Below are 22,818 nucleotides of genomic sequence, written 5' to 3'. Positions count from 1 at the left end.
TCACACACGAACATAAAGAAATGCCTAAAGTACACACACAGGGCCTCTCCAAAGCCATTTTTAGATGTGCTGAAATTCCTGTGAAGGACGGATTCAACAAGAGTAGGAAATCCTGACTAGAGAAAAAAAAAACAAGGAAATGGTTTCCCCCCAGACATCTGTACCGCCCTCTAGTGGGAGATGTCCATCATCAGGAGACTCTTCCCTGAAGTTCTGAAGTGTTTTTTTTTTTTATCTATATAGACTTGATCTGAGACTTATCTATCTTGCTTGCCTCAGGCGCCCTTTGGTACCTTGTTGTGTGGGTTGAGCACCAAACATTTGTTAGCATTTTCTACGGAAAAATACACACCAGTAACTAGTGCAACTAAAGATAGCAGGACTGTTAATCATTGGTTTATTTTATCTTTATATCTGACTGGATTGGATTTCTTCCAGCCTACTCAGTTGTAAACTGTCTTGGTTGAACACATCAGACAAATGAGCTGATGTAAATGGCTGCATGTAAATGTGTGATGCAAATAGATGGTCATTATGGAGGAGATGAGATAAGTAGCTTAGAGTAGTCGCCCTTTTTGTATCACTGTGCTTCTTGTGGAGTTTCTTTTCATGTTTTTTTTGTTGTCTTAAGCTGAGCTGAATGCTTGCACATGATGATGATGCTAACAATAGCCCACATTAGCTGCAAATCAAATAAAGGGTTAACTTTCTGTGACGGCTGACTGCCCCTGAAAATACAGCTCTTCTGTGGTTTAGCTCGTTTTTTTGTAAGCGTCTAAGAACAGAAGGTAACTGAATGTACGTGTATGCTTGTATGTGACTGTGAAGTGGACAAATTTCGAGTGCAATAAGCCACAAAAACGCTGAGTGTCAGATAAAATGGCTGATAGGTCAACATTTTTGCTTGCCCATTTAAGGACGTGTTTCTATTTTCATCTGGGTTGAGTCTTGTGCTTTGTCGCCGACATCTGCTCAGAGTGTAGGGACGAAGGCAGAGAAGGCTGTGGGAAAGGATGGGGGCAACATCTGGGCTTGTCATCATCATCCTCTCCCCTTCTCTGCTTAGTCCTTCATTTTTCCCTTTATTACTCAGATTTACGATTACAAATAGTAATATTAACGTCCGTGCCACGCTGAAAATACTCCACTCTGATTCGCTGATAGGCATCTCTACATCAAGTTTTCCTATGTCGCCATTTCATCACATCATCATTTTCACATGTCAGTCATAGCTCTGTTCACTCCTCTCTTATCCCTCATTGGCTGGTAGACATTCCTACATGAAATACCCTTAAGTCTTCATATTATGTCCGTCATCATCATTTTCATTTATTAATCATAGGTCCTTGTCACTTCTTTCTTAAAGAAGTAGTCTACTCAAATGTGGCTGGGATTCATGACTAGTAGTGCTTCTATGCAGACATGCAACATCTCTGGGGAGTGTTTGATGAGTAAACAGCAGCTGGACTGTTCCCTGTAGAACAGGACACATCCCTGTAGGGTCCTCACAGAGAGAATGGGCCAGAGGAAGTCTCACTGAAAGGACAGAAAGATGAGAAGGTCAGTCAGGACAAGATAAGGTAGACCAGAGCTGTTAACAAAGATGAGGCCTTTGGTCAGAGGACACTGAATGACTGTTGAAACATGCTTAAATGGTGCTCACAAGCTATGCATGGATAGATAATATTGACTCAAGGTCTAGTGGTAGACATAATATGTAACACACAACAGAGCGGCCAAACTAGTCACCATCAGCAGAAAAAAAAGAAATCATCTCTGTCTGGCACTGTCAGTTAGATGAGGTTACTTTGTTGTGTGACCAGCAGAGGGCGCTGCTGCTTATGTTGTTTTTGGGGGAGGGCATTTTTTCTGTGACTTCCTTTTGGGGGAGGAGTAGGGGATGGGGGATTGCCTCATGTTTATGTCTTGCAAAAACTAACAGCATTTAGCTGTATTTTGGAGTGGTATATCCCCAGTCTTTTGTTACAGTCATTATCTATTTTTGATCAAATGTTTACTTTACAGTTGCATGTCAGATGATGACAGTGCCATGGTATTTGTAAGAAACTGATCTGAGCTGGTAAGCTGTTGAACTGTTCAGTGATGTCAGCTCAATGTCACTTGCAGTCAGGAAGGGGGATGTCTTTTAATGTGTACACAATATGTCAGACTCCTATTTGGCAGACAGACCTGAGGGATCCATTAGACTGAAGTGGTTAGACAGACACAAATATGGAGCGTCATCCCTGGCAAAGAGCTGTTTGTGTAGGAAAGTTCACAGTGTTTGCAGTCAGAGCCACAGCATTTTCTCTCTTTACCTCCCTCTCCCCCTCCCTCTATCCCTCTCTCTCTGTGGCTCTTTGATGCAAGCATTGCATAAATACCAAACATGGTCTCTAATGGAGACTAGTTTCTCCCTCTCCTGGGTTCCTAGCCCCTCCCAGTCTCCTCCCCTAGCTGAACGATTGCCTCCTCCTCTTTCTCTCCTTCTCTTTTTCATTCTCTTCCTCCCTGGCACTCTCCCCCTCTCTTTTATTCTCCCTCTCTCTCTCCCCCACTTCTCTCTATCTCTCTCGCTCACTATGCAAGCAGAAAAGGGCCCGTGAGAGAGGGAGATAGAGAGAGAGAGAACGAAACACTGCCATGCCAAGACCCATGGTTCACACCTTCCCCCCCTCCTCTCTCTCCCTCCCTCTCTCACTGCCACAACCCCCCTCCCTCCATCCCTCTCTACCCCTCACACACAGACAGTTCTCTCTTCCACACGTTTCATTCACTCTCTTCAGCACTCTATGGAAAGTCCTGAACACGTACGCAGCCAGTAGGTTGTGCGTGTGTGTGTGTGCGTGTGTGTGCGTTTGTGTGTGTGTGTTGGCAGGGCTGGGGCTGCGCTTGTTTGGAGGAAGTGGAGGTGCAGGAGGACGGCCTTCCTCTCTTTTCCGGTACCTGCCCTTACCTGCAGCAGGGAGAGGCAAAAGAGCGAGAGAGAAAAAGAGAGAGAGAGAGAGAGGGGGGAGTGTATAGCTCGTGCTACCAGGAACTTCTCGCAGCTGTCTGAACAGAGTGCAGCTTTGTATCTGCGATTCCTTCTCCTCTCGTCTGCCTCCTTCAGCTGTGGATCGGAACAAGATGGACTGAGACAGAGAGAGAGAGAGAGAGAGAGAGAGATAGAGTGGGAAAGGGCACGGAAGGAGGAGGAGTAAGGATCGAAATCCATGGCCAATCCATACCTGAGCTAACATTTTGACTTCTGAGTCATCTACCTATTCAACTCCAGGATTTGCCTCTTCTCGTTGGACTGAGAGAAAACGGGGAAGCGACGGATCTCCAGGTGGTACATGCCGATTTGCCTCCACAGAGCGCAACTTGACAGGTTGGGTGTGTGGCTGACGGAGAGTAGGGGACGCGGGGGGAGATAAAAACAGTGATAGAGAGGCTGTAGTGACAGTGATTAGAGTGTGTTGAGTAGAAAATGTAAGATAGATCAACACACTGAAAACTGATTGAGGTGTTACAGATAGTGTCTGGGTTTTGTATTTGTGGTATGTACTTAGTGCAGACCACTGGACTATTGGACCGCACCAGCTGTTATCGCCGTGAGACTGTATGAACGTTTGTTGACTGTTTTCCCATGGCAAACAGTGTTACAGTCAGACATATTACGTTGCATATGTTATTGCACAAATTAACGTTTTCTAAACCTAGGAATTAAGCCATTAGTTTACTCATTACATGTACGTCATAATTGACTACGGAGTGGATTAAAAACTAGGAAGAGGCCTGTTGAGTGTTAAACAGTTACAGTTAATTGCATTTTTATGAAAAATGATTAACCAGTTGTTTAAACACTAGGGAGGGCTTTTTAATTGGACATAACATTTTCATTGGTCAGATTTTCACTGACAGCGATGACAAGACAGGATCACTAGTAGACGTGTTCGAGAGATGAGCTCATTAGAAAATGTGGAGATTGCACCGGTCAGCTTTGAGATCTTTGTGGACATGAGGACATGGCTTCTGAAGAATCTAGCATGACCCACCCTGTGCTGTATGTGACACTGAGCCACATGGATACGTCTGACTCGCCGAAGAGACCTTGTGACTGAGGCATTCGCTGAATGTAAGCAAAGCGCCGCCACCAGAGCATTTGCGGTCGAGGCTTTTCTGGGAACAAAGCCTCTACACACACACACACACACACACACACACACACACACACACACACACAACGCACCTCGGAGTGTTTGGCTCATAACTACAACTGACTCAAAACAGACTCAAAGCCATATTGGACCTACTCTGTTGAAACTCTGCTGGAGGACCAGGATTTGGGCAGCCTGAAGATATCCAAATTCCTCTGCAGTGACCAAGGTTTTTTTTGGAGATCACTCCACTCACCACCACCCTTAGGATGCAGTATCTGGGCGACAAGCTGACCACTGCCCAGGCCCAGGTGTCCGGCTGGGTGGGCAATGTGCGCCGCTCCCTCCAGGGGGCGCTGGACGTGGTGTCAGGGGCCCTGCAGCAGCGCGGCTCGCAGGGGGCCGAGGAGATGGGGGAGACGGAGGAGGACGACTCCAGAGCCGGGGGACACGGGAGGTTCCAGAGGGCCGTGATGCCACTGCGCAGCCTGGCGACCCGGAGCAGGCGGTCACTACGCAGCCTCTCACTCCGCGGGCGCCAACGGCTCTCTTCACGGAAGCGGCCGGCAAATGGGGATGCTGTAAGGCACCTTTTACAAACACACACACACACACACACACACACACACACACGCACACACACACACACACACACAGTCACTTCAGCCTTCATCTCAGGCTACTACAGAGTGTGTGTCAGCGGCTAGGAATGTTGTTGTTTGAGGAGGTACTTCTTGACTTTGTTCACCTCAGTCACTTAACGTTTTGTGTTTATAATGCCACACTAGTTCACATTCTCAGGATACCCAAGTTAAATTAGTGAACTATTTTGTTTGTGTTGCATTTAAGGATGCATGAGTGCATGTATCTGATCCTCCAAGTGTGGATTTGACTGAAAATCCTTTGATAGATGAAGGGTTATTATGAGGCAATTTGCGGCTTGAGATAGCAGAGGGATGAGTACAATGCCTCAGCTACAGATTCAGGCTTGTCCGAGGCAAAACTTTCACTCGGCTGCCAAAGCTGGTGCTCCCCACAAACGCTCCCCGCTAATCACCCTCTTCCTCCACTCCTTCTCTCACGCAACACTCCTCCCGCACCTACTCGCCGGACCCTTCCTGTCCCTCCCTGACTATCCTCCCACTCAGAGCCACTGGCACATCCGTCCGTCTGTTCCGTCCCTCACAGTCCATCTCTCAGTGTGTCCCTCAGTATCTTCTGGACGCCCTCTTATCTGTCTTGCTCTGCAGTCTGCAGCAGGACGGGGATTCTTGAAATAGTCCTAAAGCGACGTCGCTTAACGGCTCTTACAGCAGCACAACTCGAGCTATTCATCAGTGTGCTCTGGGATGCTTAAAGGAGAATTCCGGTGTGATATTGACCTAAAGTGTATTGAAACATGATACCGAGTGTGAACGTATGTCTCATAGCCCATCTCTGCTTGTCCCCTGCACTCCAAAATCTGGCGCTAGTTAGCCGATGCTACCAACAGCTTTTTCAATAGTGGTGCTTCGGCATCGGGCTGTCCATGCAAATAAATCACTGTTTTACACCCATTTACGAGGCTCAATGTATCTCCACACTTCATTGGTAGACTTCCGAGGGCCCTGACATTTAAAACGAGACATTGAGAACTTTGAAAAAGCACTGGTAGTTTACTTACAAGACGATTTATACAGACAGTATCTTCACGAAGTTTAGCGTTTGCAGCCATCTTGAATTTAGTCACGATAAGTCGAGCAACGAGTAAGAATGAACAGGTATGATAAGGGATCAGATTCCAAAAATAATTCAGTGGAAATGCATGGATTCCAGTTTCTTCCAGTAGCAGCAACTGGAATCCATGCATTTCCACTGAATTATTTATTATATTTTATTATAAAATAGATTTTGGAGTGCAGGGGACAAGCCGAGATGGGCTATGAGACATACGTTCACACTCGGTATCATGCTTCAATACACTTTAGGTCAATATCACACCGGAATTCTCCTTTAAAGTGTCTGCTTGCTTAAAAGGAATCTCCCACAGCAACTAGAAATACAAATTGAATTGCATGGGACAAGCCTCGCTACCATGTGAAAGTGCAGTACAGAGCTCATTTGCGCCCTGAACTGGCACTCATGCATTCAAGACTATGGTCACAATGTTTATCACAGAGTAACATGTAATTAACTGCTAAGCTTGGCACAGCTTGGTATAAATATGTTAATTTTAATGTTAATGTAGTGTTTATTGATGTCATTTTTGTTGCTGCAGACTAAAGCACCTGCTAAGGACTAAACATAAACATCTCTGAAAGAATGTTGGCCATTTTTAGTAGTCACGGAGATGATGTCCGATGGAACTAGAGGTATGTCCTGCCAGTCCCAGAGCGCGGAGGGGAGGGATGTGGAGAATGTGATGAGCGTGTCAGACAGACTGACAGAGAGACGGAGAGAGACACAGGCAGGAAGTGGTCTGGTATCCGCTGGCCTGTCACAGGGACACTAACAAAGGCCAGCGCACAGAAACCTTCAAGTGTGCTGAGGGGTTGTTATCTGTGAGAAGGAGAGCCACATGTCCGTGTTTGTGTGTGTGTATGTGTGTGTCTGTGTCTGCGTGTTAAGATGCTACTCATGTTTTAAACAGCACCATGCTGTTTCCGCCACTGATATGTGTGTTTGGGGGATGGCCTTCAATAGTTCCCTAAATAAGTGACATCCTCCTACGCCTGTCATTTCATTAACTGTTTTTTTAACCTCCTGTTGTGTGCTCTTCAGTGAGCTTAGGGGAGCCTCTTTCTGAAGGGCTTTGTGCTTCTTTGTGTGGGACCCACCACCTTGCTCTCTCTTTCTCTCTCTCTCTCTCTCTCTCTCTCTCTCTGCCTCCCTTTGTTTGTGGGTGGTAGGTAGAGGTGAACAACTGTGGAGTAGGTAGAGCTGCAGAAAGACTAGAATATTTGTCCTATGGAAATGACTTTGAATGCGTGAGTTGGTGTGTGTGTGTGTGTTTGTGTGTGTGTGTGTGTGTGTGTGTGTGTGTGAGAGAGAGATAAGAGGCCCCACAGGCTTGTTTCCATATGCATGTTTTATTCCTGGAATGTTTGAGAAGGGTGGAGATGAGGTTTTGAGTGCATGTGTGTGTTTGTGTGTGTGTGTGTGTGCTTGTGTGTTTGAGTCTGCCACTGAGATTCTGAGGAGCCACCTTTGTGTGGCTTTGATAGCCCAAAACACTAGCGGCCTCTGTATGACAAAGCTCCCGCACTGAGGATACGGGGCGTCTCAGAAGAGACTTTTGTGGAATCCTGCGCTGTCTGAACATGTCAACCCCCCTCTCCTCCCTTCATCCTCCTCTTATTTTATAGTTTGTCTGGTCTGTATGCTCTTCCACTCATCTATTCACTCGCTTCCTGGAGTGCCACCTGGAGAAACATAACAGTGATACTGAAGTGGGGTATTACTCTTCGAAGAAGACCTTTATACTTGAGTGCCTTTCCCTCAAAAGCACAAACAGATGTTTTATGTCTCGTTATTCTAATACATCACAATTGTATAGCCATAGGTGTGGTTTTTTAATAAAGGCTTAAAGAGTGAGGCGGTGGTTATTTAACAGCAGGGAGTCATTATCTGGCAACCTTGGTGCGTGATCTGGCAACCATGCCTCGTGATTTGGCTGCTCTGATTCATGATCTGGTAGCCCTGTGTCACAATCTGGCAACCTCCATTTATAATCTGTTAGCCGTGTGTCATGATCTGGCAACCTTGATTCATGATCTGGCCTCCCCAAGCTGGTCGCTGGTGGCAGGGCTGGGTGGGGGTGTGGGTGGTGTGAGGTGGCAGGGCTGGGTGGGGGTGTGGGTGGTGTGAGGTGGCAGTTTGTCCACAGGAGCAAGAGCAGCAGCAGCTGCGTCAGTGAGGCGTTGCTCCCCTCCAGCTCGCCTCTGTTTGTTTTTGGTTTAGTCATAAGTGCCTTACATGGCTGTTCTGCCAGACAGAGAGAGAGTGCAGGAGAGAGAGGGAGAGAGTGCAGGAGAGAGAGGGAGAGAGTGCAGGAGAGAGAGGGAGAGAGGGAGAGCGTGCAGGAGAGAGAGATGGAATGGTACGGAGAGTGTGAGACATAGAGGCTAGAGAGGGCACAGTAGAGGGAGGAGGGGAGAATGTGTAAGAGATGCACGGGGAGACAGAAAGAAGGAAGTTGTGTGTGTGTGTGTGTGTGTGTGTGTGTGTGTGTGTGTGCGTGTGCGTGTGCGTGTGTGTGTGTGTTTGTGTGTGTGTGTGTGTGTGTGTGTGTGTGTGTGTGTGTGTGTGTTTGTGTGTGTGTGTGTGTGTGTGTGTGTGTGTGTGTGTATTACTAGGGAGATATTTACATATGCGAACTGTAAAATGTCAGTTTGCTCCCTCATTGCTGCTAATGGCGGGTCCCTTTGAACGACTGCCTCTGTCTACTTGACGCTCCCTGCTCCGAGGCTGAGCCTGGCTTACCTGCAGAACAGGAGTGCCTCAGTTCCTGCTGGTTCCTGTCTGACCACGTGAGTCAGTAGGCAAATCAGCCCTCTATGGGCTGCATTCATACTAGCCCACGGGGATGAAGGACGATAAGGGCTGTGTTGCAAATGAAGGGTCTGTGTGTGTGTGTGTGTGTTTGCGTGTGTGTCTGTGTCTGTGTGTTTTTGTGTGTGTGTGTCCGTGTGCGTCTGTGTGTTCATCAGCAGTTCCAAGGTGCTGACACCATAGCAGGAGTTTGTGCAGATGCATCACATCACTCCTACCTCGCTGTCACTGTTTACGAGGTTGTGTGTTTAGTTGCCCAGTAACCGGGCGTAGATGCATGCTTTGGCATGTGTTACCCAGTTAAACAATCATAGATTGAGGGGATATTACAAATGTGTGTGCGCCTGTGTTGTTTGTTGAATTCTGCAGAGCTGTGTGTGTGTGTGTGTGTGTGTGTGTGTGTGTGTGTGTGTTGTATGTGTGGTTTCGGTGTTTATTGAGGACAGCTTGCCCTCCATGACCACCTCATTAAAAGATGCATGGTTCGCTGCCTGTCTTTCTTTCTTTCTCTCTTTCTCTCTCTCTCTCACTCACTCACTCTCTCTCACTCACTCACTCATACACATACACAACACACAGACAGACACACACACACTCACACTCACACACATCTACTGTTCATTCTGTAGTGCTTTCCATTGCTCCCCACACACTCATTCACTAGACCTGGATGTATTGAGTTCCCTCAACCAAATAGACTTCCTCAGTATGGAATCCCCACAGAACCATGAGTCTGACATGACCACCTCACATCTCTGGCTCTCTCTAGCATCTGCTGCTACATGTCTGTAGCCAGGCAACTAGACCATTGTGTTCTGGTCTGTTGTAGCAACTGCTAAGGTCCAGTGAGTGTCGGGAAACTTCCTGTCCCACTCTGGACTATCTCTGGTAGTGCAAATCAATCACTGCAGAACGTCAACGTGGATCACATGTAACAGTTAATTATCTCTCTTTTTTATCTCTTTCTCTGCCCTTCTCTCTTTCTATTTCACTCCCTCATTCACACATGCAGGAAAAGCTCAAAAGTGCAGTGGATGAGTCCAGGGTGCAGGACACTGACGCTTTGATACCAGATTCCGAGACCCATGACGACACCCACGAGCCAGACAATAGGTGAGCGAGCATGCCAGCAGCCCAGCCTTCTGTTTTCTTTAATGACCAGTTTAAAGCCCACTAAAGCTCCTACATTTTATTTGCCACAACTCTGAGGCTTCATCAAAACTTATTGTTTTTCCCTTCCATCGCTATTATGTAATGTCTTGGTCAGAACCCAGCCCTTGGATCAGACTGTGCTTACCATTATTACATTAAGTAATCATCTCTTTTCAGTCATCTCTCTTATTCCTCAGGTCATGAGGTTCTGTAGCTCTCAGTTCAGCTGAATGCTCTCATTCACCTCATAACGTGTCCTGTGTGTGAACTATTAGATTGTTCACACTGTCCTCTTGTGGTGATGTGTAAAATTGCAAGATTTTATGTGTACAACTTGCAGAATGTATGTTACTTTGTTCTAAATTTTATGTCATTAATGTGAGTGAACTTGTTTTCTTTCTTCACTATTAGTGACTTGCAGACAGATGAGAGTGCCTCTGAACCTTAGTTCAGTGATCTTCACTTGTTTGTGTATTATTATTTTTTTCATATGTGTATTTTTTCATATTCTATAATTGTGATATGCTCTAATTTGGTCTTTTAGCAATACTGCTGAAAGAACTAAATCTCCAGAGATTGTTGTGCCTGAGGACACAGTCACTGAAGATGAACCTGAGGCTGAACTCGAGGCTGACCTTGAGGCTGAACTTGAGGCTGAACCTGAGGCTGAAGATGAAGCTGACACTGTTGACAATGATCTTCCCTCAGAGCCAGAGCTCCCTCTCTTCCCTGAGGTAACACTTTCAGAGATGCCAGTCACAGAATGTGTGGATAAGATGGAGCATGTTTTATCTGTGCAGTGTTTTTTTATGAATAGGTGTGGCATCCGCCAGTATGGGTGTGGTGTGTGTGTGTGTGTGTGTGTGTGTGTGTGTGTGTGTGTGTGTGTGTGTGTGTGTGTGTGTGTGTGTGTATTAGAAGTGTAAAGGTACACATTCGTACCAAAACGTTTAGGTAGTGAGATGTGTACCTAAGGCAGTCTTAAACAGTAATCAACAGTCGGCTTTTTTGCGTGTGGACGTTTCAAATTTGAGTTCCCACACAAACATATTAAGTGGCAGACCATATGTCAGCTTAGTCAATTAATGTCAAAAAAACATTTGATGTCTTTTCAAAATACCATTCCCGTTGTGTTCTATGTGTGTTCTTCAGGTCACTGTGCCTCTGTGAATTGTGGACTCAAATAAATGTGTTCTATGTGTGTTCTTCAGGTCACGGCGCCTCTGTGTGAATTGTGGACTCAAATAAATATGTTCTATGTGTGTTCTTCAGGTCACGGCGCCTCTGTGTGAATTGTGGACTCAAATAAAGATGTTCTATGTGTGTTGTTCAGGTCACGGCGGCTCTGTGTGAATTGTGGACTCAAATAAAGATGTTCTATGTGTGTTCTTCAGGTCACGGCGCCTCTGTGTGAATTGTGGACTCAAATAAAGATGTTCTATGTGTGTTGTTCAGGTCACGGCGCCTCTGTGTGAATTGTGGACTCAAATAAAGATGTTCTATGTGTGTTGTTCAGGTCACGGCGCCTCTGCTGGACTCCACTGTTCTGCGCTCGAGGGTGGAGCTGGGGAAGAGAAGGAGCACACGGACACGGCCACCGAAAGCCAGTCGCCAGAACGCTGCCATGCCCACAGTACAGGAGGCCTCCGCCCCTGACTGGAGGTTCTGTGACACTGCAGGTTGGTTGTTTTGACAACTGCAGTGGACAGTGACACAGTGATTCATTTGAGCCATGAGCTGTGACTAATGTGGTTAAAGGTGCACGTGAAAAGGAATATCAAAAGCAAGTCAAGCCTGTTGAACCAGCATAGCAAACTAAAACCAGGGCACATTCCTCAAGTGACAGTAGAAACTATTACACTGGTGTTTTTTTTTTTTTTTTTTTCATCTATATAGGCTACATGTAGGAAATGCAAGAGATTTTTTGTATCCGGATAGCTGAAACAACAGGTTATTAGTACAAACAAACAATGGATCAAAATATCTCCAAAGTTAGTTCATGATAATGTCTAGGCCTTGTGTTTTCTAAAAACACAACGAACCATGCTCATTGATATGTTGGCTATTGCTGGACCAAGGTTCCACCAGCATAGAAAGGCAAACAAATGATTGGGGCTGTGAGAGAATTAGCTACATTGCTAGTTAGCAACTGGTGGTCCATGTTTAGTTTAGTTTCAAGGGATGTACCGGTATGTTATGCATGTTTTTGGTAATAGTGTTTGTGATTTTTTTAACACATAGATCTTTCTCTCTTGTAGATGGAAAAGTGCCTTCGTCTAAAGAGGAAGAGTCCAGCTCTGAGGATGAGCAGCCTCGAGAGAAAGAGGCCATACCTCCCCCCTCCCAACCTCACAGAGTCGCCCTGCCAGGAATGGATGCTGCCTCCCTTAAGGTAAGAACTAATGACCGTAAGGAACCGTATTCTACAGGTGGCCCAGGTGGAGGGTACTTGCCCATTCATTACACTTGCTGGGAAAAGTTACCTATAAGTGGATAAACTGGTATGATATTTGAAGTGGAGGAGGTATAAAATGCACTGCTGATTGCCTGCAGAGTTTGGATGGTTTTGTGGTCTGTGGGGTAGTGAGTGTTCACTCATGACATTAGAGTCATGATGGTATAATGAAAACATGAAGAAAAGCATGCCATGGTTAATGTCAATTTGTTAACCATTGTTGATGTCGTCTCTGATGCTGAAGTGTGTTTTTCCTGACAACGCTATTATTATTGCAAAGCTCTCTTACCTTGAAATAGATGTCATACTGCCATCTAGTGGTGGATAGAGGAGATTATGGATTCTGGGGGGTATTCCAAGTACGTGGTTTAGTGACAAACCTGGGTAAGTTAACTCAAACTAAGTGGTAAACCTCCTACAACAAGAGCCCTATCCCATTGTTTTGTTTGGAGAATGAAGCCATACAGCTCTTCTATTAGGAGGTTTACCACTTACTCTGAGTTAACTTACCCAGGCTTGTCACTAAACCACATACTTGGAATACCCCCCTGGTACAGCTATGATCTTGGTCTTGTTATTATGATTGCACAGTGTGAGAGGGATGTCCATCTAAATTAAAGCGTGTGCAGACACAAAGTAATAGAATGCTTTTCCATATTTCATTCATAGTTGAGCTTCATTGTTGTGTGAGACTAAAAACAGACTTATTCAATGTACAGTCTGCTTCATTGATGCGGACTCATCAGGGAGTTTGTTATTGTTTACGTTTCTCTCAGGCTCGTCTGTTTGGGAGCAAGAGACGAAGTGGGGAAGGAGCAAAAGGTGCGCGCACTGGTAAAAACACTGATGTTTTTAATTAAAAAAAAATGTCATCTATGTTGGCTACATGTAGGAAATGTTTTGCATTGATTTTTTGTATCCAGATAGCGGAAACAACAAAGTTCATTTTTAAGACTTCTGGCCAGGCTGCTAGTACAGACAAACAATGGATCGAAATGTCACTAAAGTTAGTCCATGATAATCTGTTTCCCTTTCTGTGCTGGTGGAACTTTGGTCCAGCATCGGCTAACTTATCAATGTTGTGTTAACCACCCTTGTTGTTTTCCACTCGTTTTGGAAAACATAAGGCCTAAACATTATTGGGGATGTGAGAGAACGCTACATTGCTAGTTAACAACTGGTGTTCCTTTTTTAGTTTAGCTTCAAGGGATGTATGTTATGTATGTTTTTGGCAATAGTGTTTGTGATTATTTTTTTTAACACATAGATCTTTCTCTCTTGTAGATGTTAAAGTGCCTTTGTCTAAAGAGGAGGAGTCCAGCTCTGAGGATGAGCAGCCTCGAGAGAAAGAGGCCATACCTCCCCCCTCCCAACCTCACAGAGTCGCCCTGCCAGGAATGGATGCTGCCTCCCTTAAGGTAAGAACTAATGACCGTAAGGAACCGCATTCTACAGTCAGTGCTTGAAACCAGGTGAGGTCACTTCCCCATTCATTACACTTGCTGAGGAAAGTTACCTCTAAGTGGACAGACTGGTATGACATTTGAAGTGGAGGAGGTATGAAATACAGACAGATTGCCTGCAGAGTTTGGATGGATTTGTGGTCTGTGAGGTAGTGAGTGTTTGCTTCTTAGAATAATGATGGAATATTGAAAATATGAAGAAAAACATGTCATGGTTCATATCACTCTGTTAGCCATTCTTGATGTCGTCTCTGATGGTTGAATAGCTTTTAGGACACTATATGAAGTGTGCTCTTCCTGACAATACTAGTATTATTACAAAGCTCTCTCGGTAACACTTTATTTTAATGTGTCGCTGTTACAGTGTACCTACCTGATTAGGTACAGTGGTACAACCTGTGTAACAACATGTACTATCAGGTACTATCATTGTACTTGCATTATGTATTTGTGGGTACCTACATATAGTTGTTACATTGTAATACTGAGTGCTTTTACAAAACTTTGCCAATTTGCCAAAATTTTCATCAGAGGCAAAGAGCTGACCTGAGACCTGCTGGATGGGGTAAATCTGGTCATGGTAGATTTGATATACAAACCATTCTTAGCTCCAGTCAAGGCCTCATTGTCTTCAGTGTACATGTTACAGCTGTGCTGCTACAACCTTGTTACTCTTTGATACAGTGGAATAAACGTATTAAGTGTACCAGTTAATTACTTACATGTACATATGACATGTATGTTGTGTCTTCGATGTCTTGGAACAGGTCTACTAATTCACATGTACTGTGTGGTGTAACAGCAGACACGTTTCAACACATCAATTACAGGATGCATGACATCATTGACAGGATGTATATAATTTGTACATGTAAGTACTTAACTGGTACACTTTATTTTAATGGGTTTATTCCACTGTATCAAAAGAGTAATAAATGTGTACCGACACAGTTGATACATGTACTACAGTATGTAGGGTAATGGCAGACATGTTCCAAGACACCAATGACACAACATACATGTAATATGTAATTGTAAGTACTTAACTGGTACACTTCATTTTAATTGGTTTATGCCACTGTATCAAAGAGCAATAAATGTGTACCAACACAGTTAATATATGTACTATGTAGTGAATTAGTAGACCTGTTCCAAGACATCGAAGACATAACATACATGTCATATGTACATGTAAGTAATTAACTGGTATACTTAATAGGTTTATTCCACTTTATCAAAGTGTAACAAGGTTGTAGCAGAACAGCTGTTACATGTACACTGAAGACAATGAGGCCTTGACTGGAGCTAAGAATGGTTTGTATATCAAATCTACCATGACCAGATTTACCCCATCCAGCAGGTCTCAGATCAGCTCTTTGCCTCTGATGAAAATTTAGGCAAATTGGCAAAGTTTTGTAAAAGCACTTAGTATTACAATACAAGTATTACAATGTAACAACTATATGTAGGTACCCACAAATACATAATGCAAGTACAATGATAGTACCTGATAGTATATGTTGTTACACAGGTTGTACCACTGTACCTAATCAGGTAGGTACACTGTAACAGCGATACATTAAAATAAAGTGTTACCAAGCTCTATTAGCTTGAGATAGTTGTGTCATACTGCCATCTAGTGGTGAATAGGGGAGATTTTGGACAAGTTCTGGGGGGCATTCCAAGTACGTGGTTTAGTGACAAACCTGGGTAAGTTAACTCAAGAGTAAGTGGTAAACCTCCTACAACAAGAGCCCTATCCCATTGTTTTGTTAGGAGAATGAAGCCATACAGCTTTTCTATTAGGAGGTTTACCACTTACTCTGAGTTAACCAAACTGTGGGGCGGTGGTAATGTAGTGGTTAAGGAGCTGGGCTAGCGTGCAGTAGCCTGAAAGTAGTCGGTTCAATTCCCGGCTTCCACCGTTGTGCCCTTGAGCAAGGCACTTAACCCCAAGTTGCTCCGGGGACAATGTGATCCCTTGTAATATAGCTGACATATGTAAGTCACTTTAGTCAAGAAGTGTCTGCTAAATGTAATGTAATGTAACTTACCCAGGCTTGTCACTAAACCACATACTTGGAATACCCCCCTGGTACAGCTATGATCTTGGTCTTGTTATTATGATTGCACAGTGTGAGAGAGATGTCCATCTAAATTAAAGCGTGTGCAGACACAAAGTAATAGAATGCTTTTCCATATTTCATTCATAGTTGAGCTTCATTGTTGTGTGAGACTAAAAACAGACTTATTCAATGTACAGTCTGCTTCATTGATGCGGACTCATCAGGGAGTTTGTTATTGTTTACGTTTCTCTCAGGCTCGTCTGTTTGGGAGCAAGAGACGAAGTGGGGAAGGAGCAACAGGAGGGAAAGGAGGAGGAGGAGGAGATGGAGATGGTCAGAAAGACGGACCCTCCCCATCACCCCCAATCCCAGCTGCCCGCTCCCCCCACGGACCCCGAGTACTGCCCCCTGTGGGAGCGAAGGAGGGCGGGTAAGAGAACACCCCATTCTCAAGAAATGTTCATATTAATAGTAATATTACTGGTAATCCTGGTTCAACTCATGGATTAGTTGCATGTGTGGCTTAGCCCTAGCAGGCTAGCATGGCGTGCTGTTTATGATTATAAAATCATATAGAAAAGCCAGAGTACTAAAATAATCATATATGTAATCCACTTACAGGATTAGATAGATACATTTATTTCCCTCATGGTCAACATCAAACAAACACAAGAGAAACATAAATCACATGTATCTTGCACTTCAGTAAACTGCACAGAGACCCAACTGACCAACATCCACTAGAAATGCACTCTTACTCATGCCTTGCAGCTAGTACCTCTCAAAAGATGTTTTTCACAAAAAGTCTTTAAAGAATTCTCTGAGCCCTCTAAAATACTCTGAGCCCTCTAAAATACTCTGAAATCAGCCTGCATATCATTCCTCATGAATGTGTAGCATGTAGACAGATTCTCATTATATAATATCGTCCGATAACGTTTGACCCCTGTGACTCCAGGGCCAGCCCCTCACCACTGTGGCTTAAGGAGCTGAAGTCCAAGCAGCGACTGAGCCAGCATGGTCAGCCTGACACCGATGCGTAACCTGGTCCAACAGGTAAGACTTTAGCTCACCCGCTTGCATCTCCATAAAAAGATTATTTGAAATCAGTTAATGTCAGTCATTCTACACACAATATGTTTTATTTTAAGACAAATGCGTTGTAGGTGGAGACATACTTGACAATACACCCATAGTCTGATTCTGATTAAATGATAGATTCACCTTTGCCTGTGCCTGTCTACAGGAAGTGACATCAGAAGATGGTGCCCTGCTGAATCCCAGATGACACCGATGCTGCTGCTGCTATCGCTGAGCTTCCTTCCTGACAGCCATGCACCGTACCTTCTGGAATTTTCTCAAGAATTGACCACACATAGCAGGACAGAGGTTGGGGGCGGGCGACCTCCTCTTGCTCAATGCCATCAGTGGATCCCTGGGTTTGTGACCGCCGGGTCAAAAGGGATTCAAACTTGAAGAGACTTTACCATCCAAAAGGATTGACTGAGGTGCTGACACAACACAACACTATGCTAAAGGAGGAGAAGAGATGTGGATGCAGCAAAGACCACATAAGACCACTTTAGTCTTCTTCAAGATGCACTTTAGGGCGATGAGACCACAGGACTAAGTGCCTCCAAACTGAGTTTGTTTTTTTTATTTTTTGTAATCCTGGATCGAAAAAAAAAAAATTGTATATGCTTTGTGATGACTATGCATTAAGCAAGCAGGTAAACACCACGTCAAACCTCTGTATATTTGCAGATCTTCACCATAGAATACATATTAATCACTCTCTTTGTTATGTTCACTTGCTCTTGTTAATGTACATACACATTCCCATGTCTGTTGAGAAGCTAACGCAAATGAATGCTAAAGCTAATTCCGTCTTTTCCTATGTGCCAGTAAGAGGCCTTCTGTGCCCAGTGTTTCTGGGTCTCTCAGTCTTGAGACTGAGGGGTGCAGGATGAGGTAGCCTCATATCTGATCCCAGGTCAGCTATTCACATCTTGCTATGCCAAATGGAGACAGTCAGACAATCCCCTGTCCCATTCGCTGCCATTATCTGTGTGTCTTGCCATTCTATTCCAGCCAGTGCCAACTGCCACCGATGCTGGCACTGATGCAATCGCTCGGCACACCCGTGGCACCACTCTTAATCCAGTTTCTAGAACCGCTGCAATGCCACTGCCATGGCGTGAGCACTTTTGTTAAGACTTCTGATTGGCCACCATGAAAATGATTCATTGTAATTTACATCAATCCAACTCGTTTGATGACTGAGTGATTATGGATCATGGAATTGTTTTTACTTGTCTTTTTACTTTGCTAACTTCTCTGAGTCTGTCATTTTTCTGCAAAGCTATATTTTTTCTGTCAATAGGGAGACATTTTACATATGGATGGGTAATATATGTATTTTAAAAAGCAATCATGGGAATTCTCTATTAAAATCATTTTGATGGGGATGCGTGTGTCTATGTGTGTTTTACCTCTACACTGCTAAATTCTTTGGCCTACATGTTCATACATTTAAACAGTAAGGAACAGGATTTAAGTTTAAGGGCTTTCCCTCTAGCGACTTCAGGTTATTTTCCTTTGGAGAGACACTTCCTCAAAGAGGCGAGTCACTTTATTTGAGATCAGAGGTTTAAAGAGCCTTAAGACTGGACACAGACTCAGACAGAGTCCCATCTCCTTCTAGCATTCCCTGGGTTATATGCACCTGACTTCCATGGTATAAATAGATTATTTATACACTCACACCTTCCATCCAACTGCCCAGATATTCTTGAATTTCCCCTGGGGATCAATAAAGTATCTATCTATCTATCTATCTAGATATAAACTTAACGACCTTGACATGTACTTCAAGGTCATACTATTACCTGTAATGGAACTCATTCTAATTTGTACTCAGTGCCAAGTATCAGTCAACTGATACACTGAAATTTGTCAAATGGATCTCGGTTCCTTTTGAATTTGGTAAAAAAATTCTCAAGGTCATTGGGGACAGATTTGATTTAAAATGACAACATGGAAGTCTGGCATGGGGGAAATGGGGATCTGGGGCTAGAGTGCAAGAAGAAAGGGATAGAAAGAGAAAACATAACAGACCTAAACCTGACCGGAGGGAGGGGGTGAGAGAAGCACCTGGACAGACACACAGATGCTGGACAGAACTCTCCACTGGATGGGTGTGGCCAGAAGCCCAGAGAGAGAGAGTGCCAGCGAGTGAGGTAGAGTGAGAGAGAGAGAGCGCGGGAGAGAGAGGGCTGGTGTGCAGGTTTGTGCTGAGTGGGTCTGATCTCTCTGAATCCTCTTGGCTCGCACCCTGCCTGTGCCCGCTGTGGGAGCGCTGGCGGCAGGGCAGCCGGGTGGCGCGGGGCAGCCTGTGCCAACCCCAGCCGCTATTGAGAGTCAGTGTGACGGACACAATGCAAGCGACAGACTTGCTGCATCAACAGCCTCACCCACCCAGCACTTTTCTGCTGCTCTGGACAGAAATAAACCATAAAAACCCCCCCTGGCCCCCTGGTGTATGCTCGCCACACACGCCCGCTCACACACCCCCCAAACAACACACACACCCACACCGAAGTGAGAGAGAGAGTGGGCGAGAGTGCGAAAGAGAGTGAGAGTGGTGTTACGTGCGGCGCACTGAAGTTACAGGCTAACCAGGTAACGGTGAAAAAGACTGCATCCTCTGCTCCTCTGGCGCCAGGCTGTGCCTCCCTCGCTTCCCTCTTACCCCCTTTCCTCGCTCCCTTCCTCCGTCCCCTTTCCCTCCTCCATGTCCCCCCGTCCTGGTCTCCCTCCGCACAGCTTTCTTATGCACCGTCTGCACTGTGTAGCTACTTTTGCTTAGTAAAGGGAGCACTAGTTGGCTTGTCCACTAGTCGATACCTTTTCGGCCATGTCGAGCCAGAGATTTCTTCAAAAGGCTAGTGTGTAAAGACTCAGGCGTTGCTATTTCAAGTGCTACAGGTAAGAACATGCTGAGGATGTGCTTGGATGAGTTGTTTTGCAACAGTGTGGCAAGGAAAGAATTCAAGTTCTTGTGTTCTTGAAGCCACTTTTGAGAGAAAGAATCAAGTCAAAGACAACAGGTCAAGGTTGAGAACGTTAGACAGCTTCAGAGCACGGTGTTTCTTGAGGAGCATTCCAGAGAGAAATACCTGACAGTCTGCTAACAAATTAATATTGATGGATAGTTTTTGCTCTTTTCTCTGTAATAATTTCTTCACTGAGGCCTTAATGCTGTGGTACAGTTCAGATCTTTATTTTCTGATATTGCGGTGACATTTTTTGTTTTTCAGAGTAAAGTTGCTCTCCAGTAAACCGATGGAAAAATGTCAGTGTATTTATAGATTTTCTGTCAGCTTCACCTCAGGACTTCAAGATCTCTCACTCCCTCTTGTTTCATCCCAAATCCCTCCCTTCTATCATTCTTTACTTCCTTTCCTGCATTCCTTTGCATCTCTCACTCCTGTTCAAAGAGAGCTTTTGAAGCATCTCTCTCCTCAAAGTCTCTGTTTTTACACAGACCTGTCTACTGAGACTATGATTCCCTCAGCCTTTGCAGGTCCTGCACCTGCAGGTCACTTTCTTGTTGTTCGCCATTTAATGTGTGTCGCTTTGTAGTCATTTTTGTTTACTGTTTCATGTGTGTTGCTTTGTTGTTGTTTCTGTTGTTGTTTACTGATTAATGTGTTATTCCGTTGTTATTGTTCTTCTTGAGGTAGGATGTCAGAGCAGCAAGGCGCCCCAGAACAGCTGGCTGCTGGGAAAAGTCAGGGAGGGGCTGGAGCTACCTACAAGGTACCACCTCACACTAACATGCAAACCGGCAAATCACCATCTCCTCCTCCTGCATGAATTAGTTCATGTTTTCTTTCTATCTTGAATGGACTTCCACATGGCTGTTTGTCCCTGGCCTCTAGGTGGTGCTGTTCGAGTTCGAGAATTTCCGAGGGAAGAAGGCAGAGTTCTCTGCAGAGTGCAAGGATGCTGGCGAGAAGCTGGAGAGAGTTGGCTCAGCCATTGTAGAATCTGGACCGTGAGTAGACTCACCTCACTTCTGAATTTTCTCAGTTTTCCTTTTAAAAAACACCTTTATTGTCTCCATCCCCTTTCTCTCAATGTTTATCTCTCTCTGTGCTTCTCTGTCCTTCTCTCTCTCTGTATTTCTAACTATCTGTCTTTCTCAGTATTTTTCTATATCCTTCTCTCTCTGTGTTTATCTCTGTCACTCTCTCTCTTTCTCTGACTCTCTTCTAACCCTGTGTGTGTGTGTGTTTGTGTGTGTGTGTGTGTGTGTGCATGTGTGTGTGTGTGTGTGTGTTTGGTCACTCTCTGCCCAGGTGGGTGGCGTATGAGCGTATGGGCTTTGCCGGGGAGCAGTACGTTCTGGAGAAGGGCGAGTACCCCCGCTGGAGCTCCTGGACCAACAGCCAGAGCAGCTACTGTCTGCTGTCCCTGAGGCCTCTCCGTGTGGTCAGTGCTGCTGCCCGCCTGCAACCAACTGACCTCATCACCAACTGACCAAGGATCACTGACTAAATCAATTACACATCGCTCGTCATTTGTCAGGCCTTTTTTTCTAAATGGGGGGGATCAGTCCACAGAGAGTAGCCATTGAAAGACAGGTTTATGCACGGATAACGGCTAATGCCCATCTGGGAAACTGGCCCATGTTATTCACGCAGAACATCAGGAGGGTTTTGGGTTGTAAACAAGAGTGCAGGCCTAGAACTGACCGTGTGTGTCTGACAGTGCTTGTTCAGGCCTAAAATTTACCAACACAGCGTTTTCACATGCCAACAAACTACACATGCAAAAACAGAAAAGTCTAGTGACACACTCACACACACACACACACACACACACAAACCACGCTTATTATTTTCTTACCCATGTACAGAACTAAGGACCCCAGAATGAAGTTGATCTACTCCCTGTTTGTTACAGGATAGTGCGGATCACAAGCTCCACCTATTTGAGAATGGAGGCTTTGCTGGAAGGAAGATGGAGATCATGGATGATGATGTCCCCAGCCTCTGGGCCCATGGCTTCCAGGATCGTGTGGCCAGCGTCAAAGCCCTGAATGGAACGTAAGGGGCCCACACAAGTTATTCAGTTATACAGATACTTGTCAGGGTGTGCCAGTTCCCCCATAATGGCTCCAGGACCGTTTTAAACAATGGCTTGATTAATGTAATTTGGATCATTTCACTACCATCTGTATGAACTAAAGTAGGGTATGATTAAGTTTTGATTGGAACAAAAAGCATGTGGGATGTACAGTACATTCCCGTGTCTAGACATTCTGAGGGAGATTTGACCACAGTATATTTATCTGACATGGTGCTTAAACATTCTCTCTCCTCTGATCTCTGTCTAGGTGGGTGGGCTACATGTACCCAGGCTACAGAGGGCGCCAGTACGTGTTCGAGCACGGCGACTACAAGCACTGGAACGACTGGGGGGCGGCCGTGCCTCAGGTTCAGTCCGTCCGGCGTGTGCGTGACATGCAGTGGCACAAGCGCGGCTGCTTCACTGCCCCGGAGCCCACCCCCAACCCCGTGCCTCCTCCCCCCGCCCCTCCCGCTGCGGCCGGCACCAGCTGAAGGAGAGCAGCGAGCCCCCCCAGCCTCGGGACCACCCCCAGCGCCGACACCCCCACCCCTTCCTCTGACCCTCCGCCAGGCCTCCACCCCTCTCAGAGGGCCACCAAGAAGCGGCGAACCCGGAAGTGACCGCCTTCCCCGAGTGTCTTCGACTGGAATAAACAATAAAGGCTTTGGCCCGCATTTGGTTTGATCAGTAATACTGGTGTGGAATGCTCTTGATTTTCACTGGTTAGGTTACAAGTGATTGCTTTCGGGATTTAGCTGTGAGTTTATTCAGAATTATTCAGATTAGTATGGGTTTCACTACTAGATAGAGGCTTAGTGATAATCAAGAGAGTTTAACAGAGATTAATTTAAGACTGGTCAAAGGTACATTTC

At 45.2% G+C, this 22,818-nt stretch overlaps 2 protein-coding genes across 5 annotated transcripts in view; both read left to right on the top strand.

The window, feature by feature from the left end:
- tnks1bp1 (tankyrase 1 binding protein 1) overlaps positions 1 to 18,276 on the top strand; it is a 35,228-nt gene extending 16,952 nt beyond the window's left edge. For 2 of the 3 annotated variants that reach the window (XM_042058657.1, XM_042058655.1), the window contains exons 4-12: positions 9,685 to 9,785; positions 10,369 to 10,558; positions 11,341 to 11,503; positions 12,083 to 12,216; positions 13,056 to 13,113; positions 13,564 to 13,697; positions 16,063 to 16,238; positions 16,767 to 16,864; positions 17,055 to 18,276. In XM_042058657.1, coding sequence (XP_041914591.1) covers positions 9,685 to 9,785; positions 10,369 to 10,558; positions 11,341 to 11,503; positions 12,083 to 12,216; positions 13,056 to 13,113; positions 13,564 to 13,697; positions 16,063 to 16,238; positions 16,767 to 16,851 — 1,041 coding nt within the window. In that variant the 3' untranslated portion in view covers positions 16,852 to 16,864; positions 17,055 to 18,276. The remainder of the gene's footprint in view (positions 1 to 9,684; positions 9,786 to 10,368; positions 10,559 to 11,340; positions 11,504 to 12,082; positions 12,217 to 13,055; positions 13,114 to 13,563; positions 13,698 to 16,062; positions 16,239 to 16,766; positions 16,865 to 17,054) is intronic. The other variant, XM_042058656.1, reaches the window with a different exon arrangement.
- A 1,147-nt stretch (positions 18,277 to 19,423) lies between these two features.
- On the top strand, positions 19,424 to 22,612 carry crybb3 (crystallin, beta B3). Of its 2 annotated transcripts, none has more exons than XM_042058661.1 (6): positions 19,424 to 19,489; positions 20,550 to 20,629; positions 20,752 to 20,867; positions 21,172 to 21,304; positions 21,779 to 21,921; positions 22,212 to 22,612. In XM_042058661.1, exons 2-6 carry the CDS (start codon positions 20,555 to 20,557, stop codon positions 22,435 to 22,437), a joined length of 693 nt encoding a protein of 230 aa, XP_041914595.1. In that variant the 5' UTR covers positions 19,424 to 19,489; positions 20,550 to 20,554; the 3' UTR covers positions 22,438 to 22,612. The 2 variants fall into 2 exon arrangements, with proteins under 2 accessions (XP_041914595.1, XP_041914594.1); XM_042058660.1 differs by lacking the exon at positions 19,424 to 19,489 and adding an exon at positions 19,734 to 19,795.
- Positions 22,613 to 22,818: the final 206 nt, after the last annotated feature.

This window comes from Alosa sapidissima, chromosome 13, assembly GCF_018492685.1.
Source record: "Alosa sapidissima isolate fAloSap1 chromosome 13, fAloSap1.pri, whole genome shotgun sequence".
Classification (NCBI taxonomy): domain Eukaryota; kingdom Metazoa; phylum Chordata; class Actinopteri; order Clupeiformes; family Clupeidae; genus Alosa; species Alosa sapidissima.
Note: the sequence above shows the minus strand (reverse complement) of the source record. Positions and strands in the feature narration are given on the sequence as shown.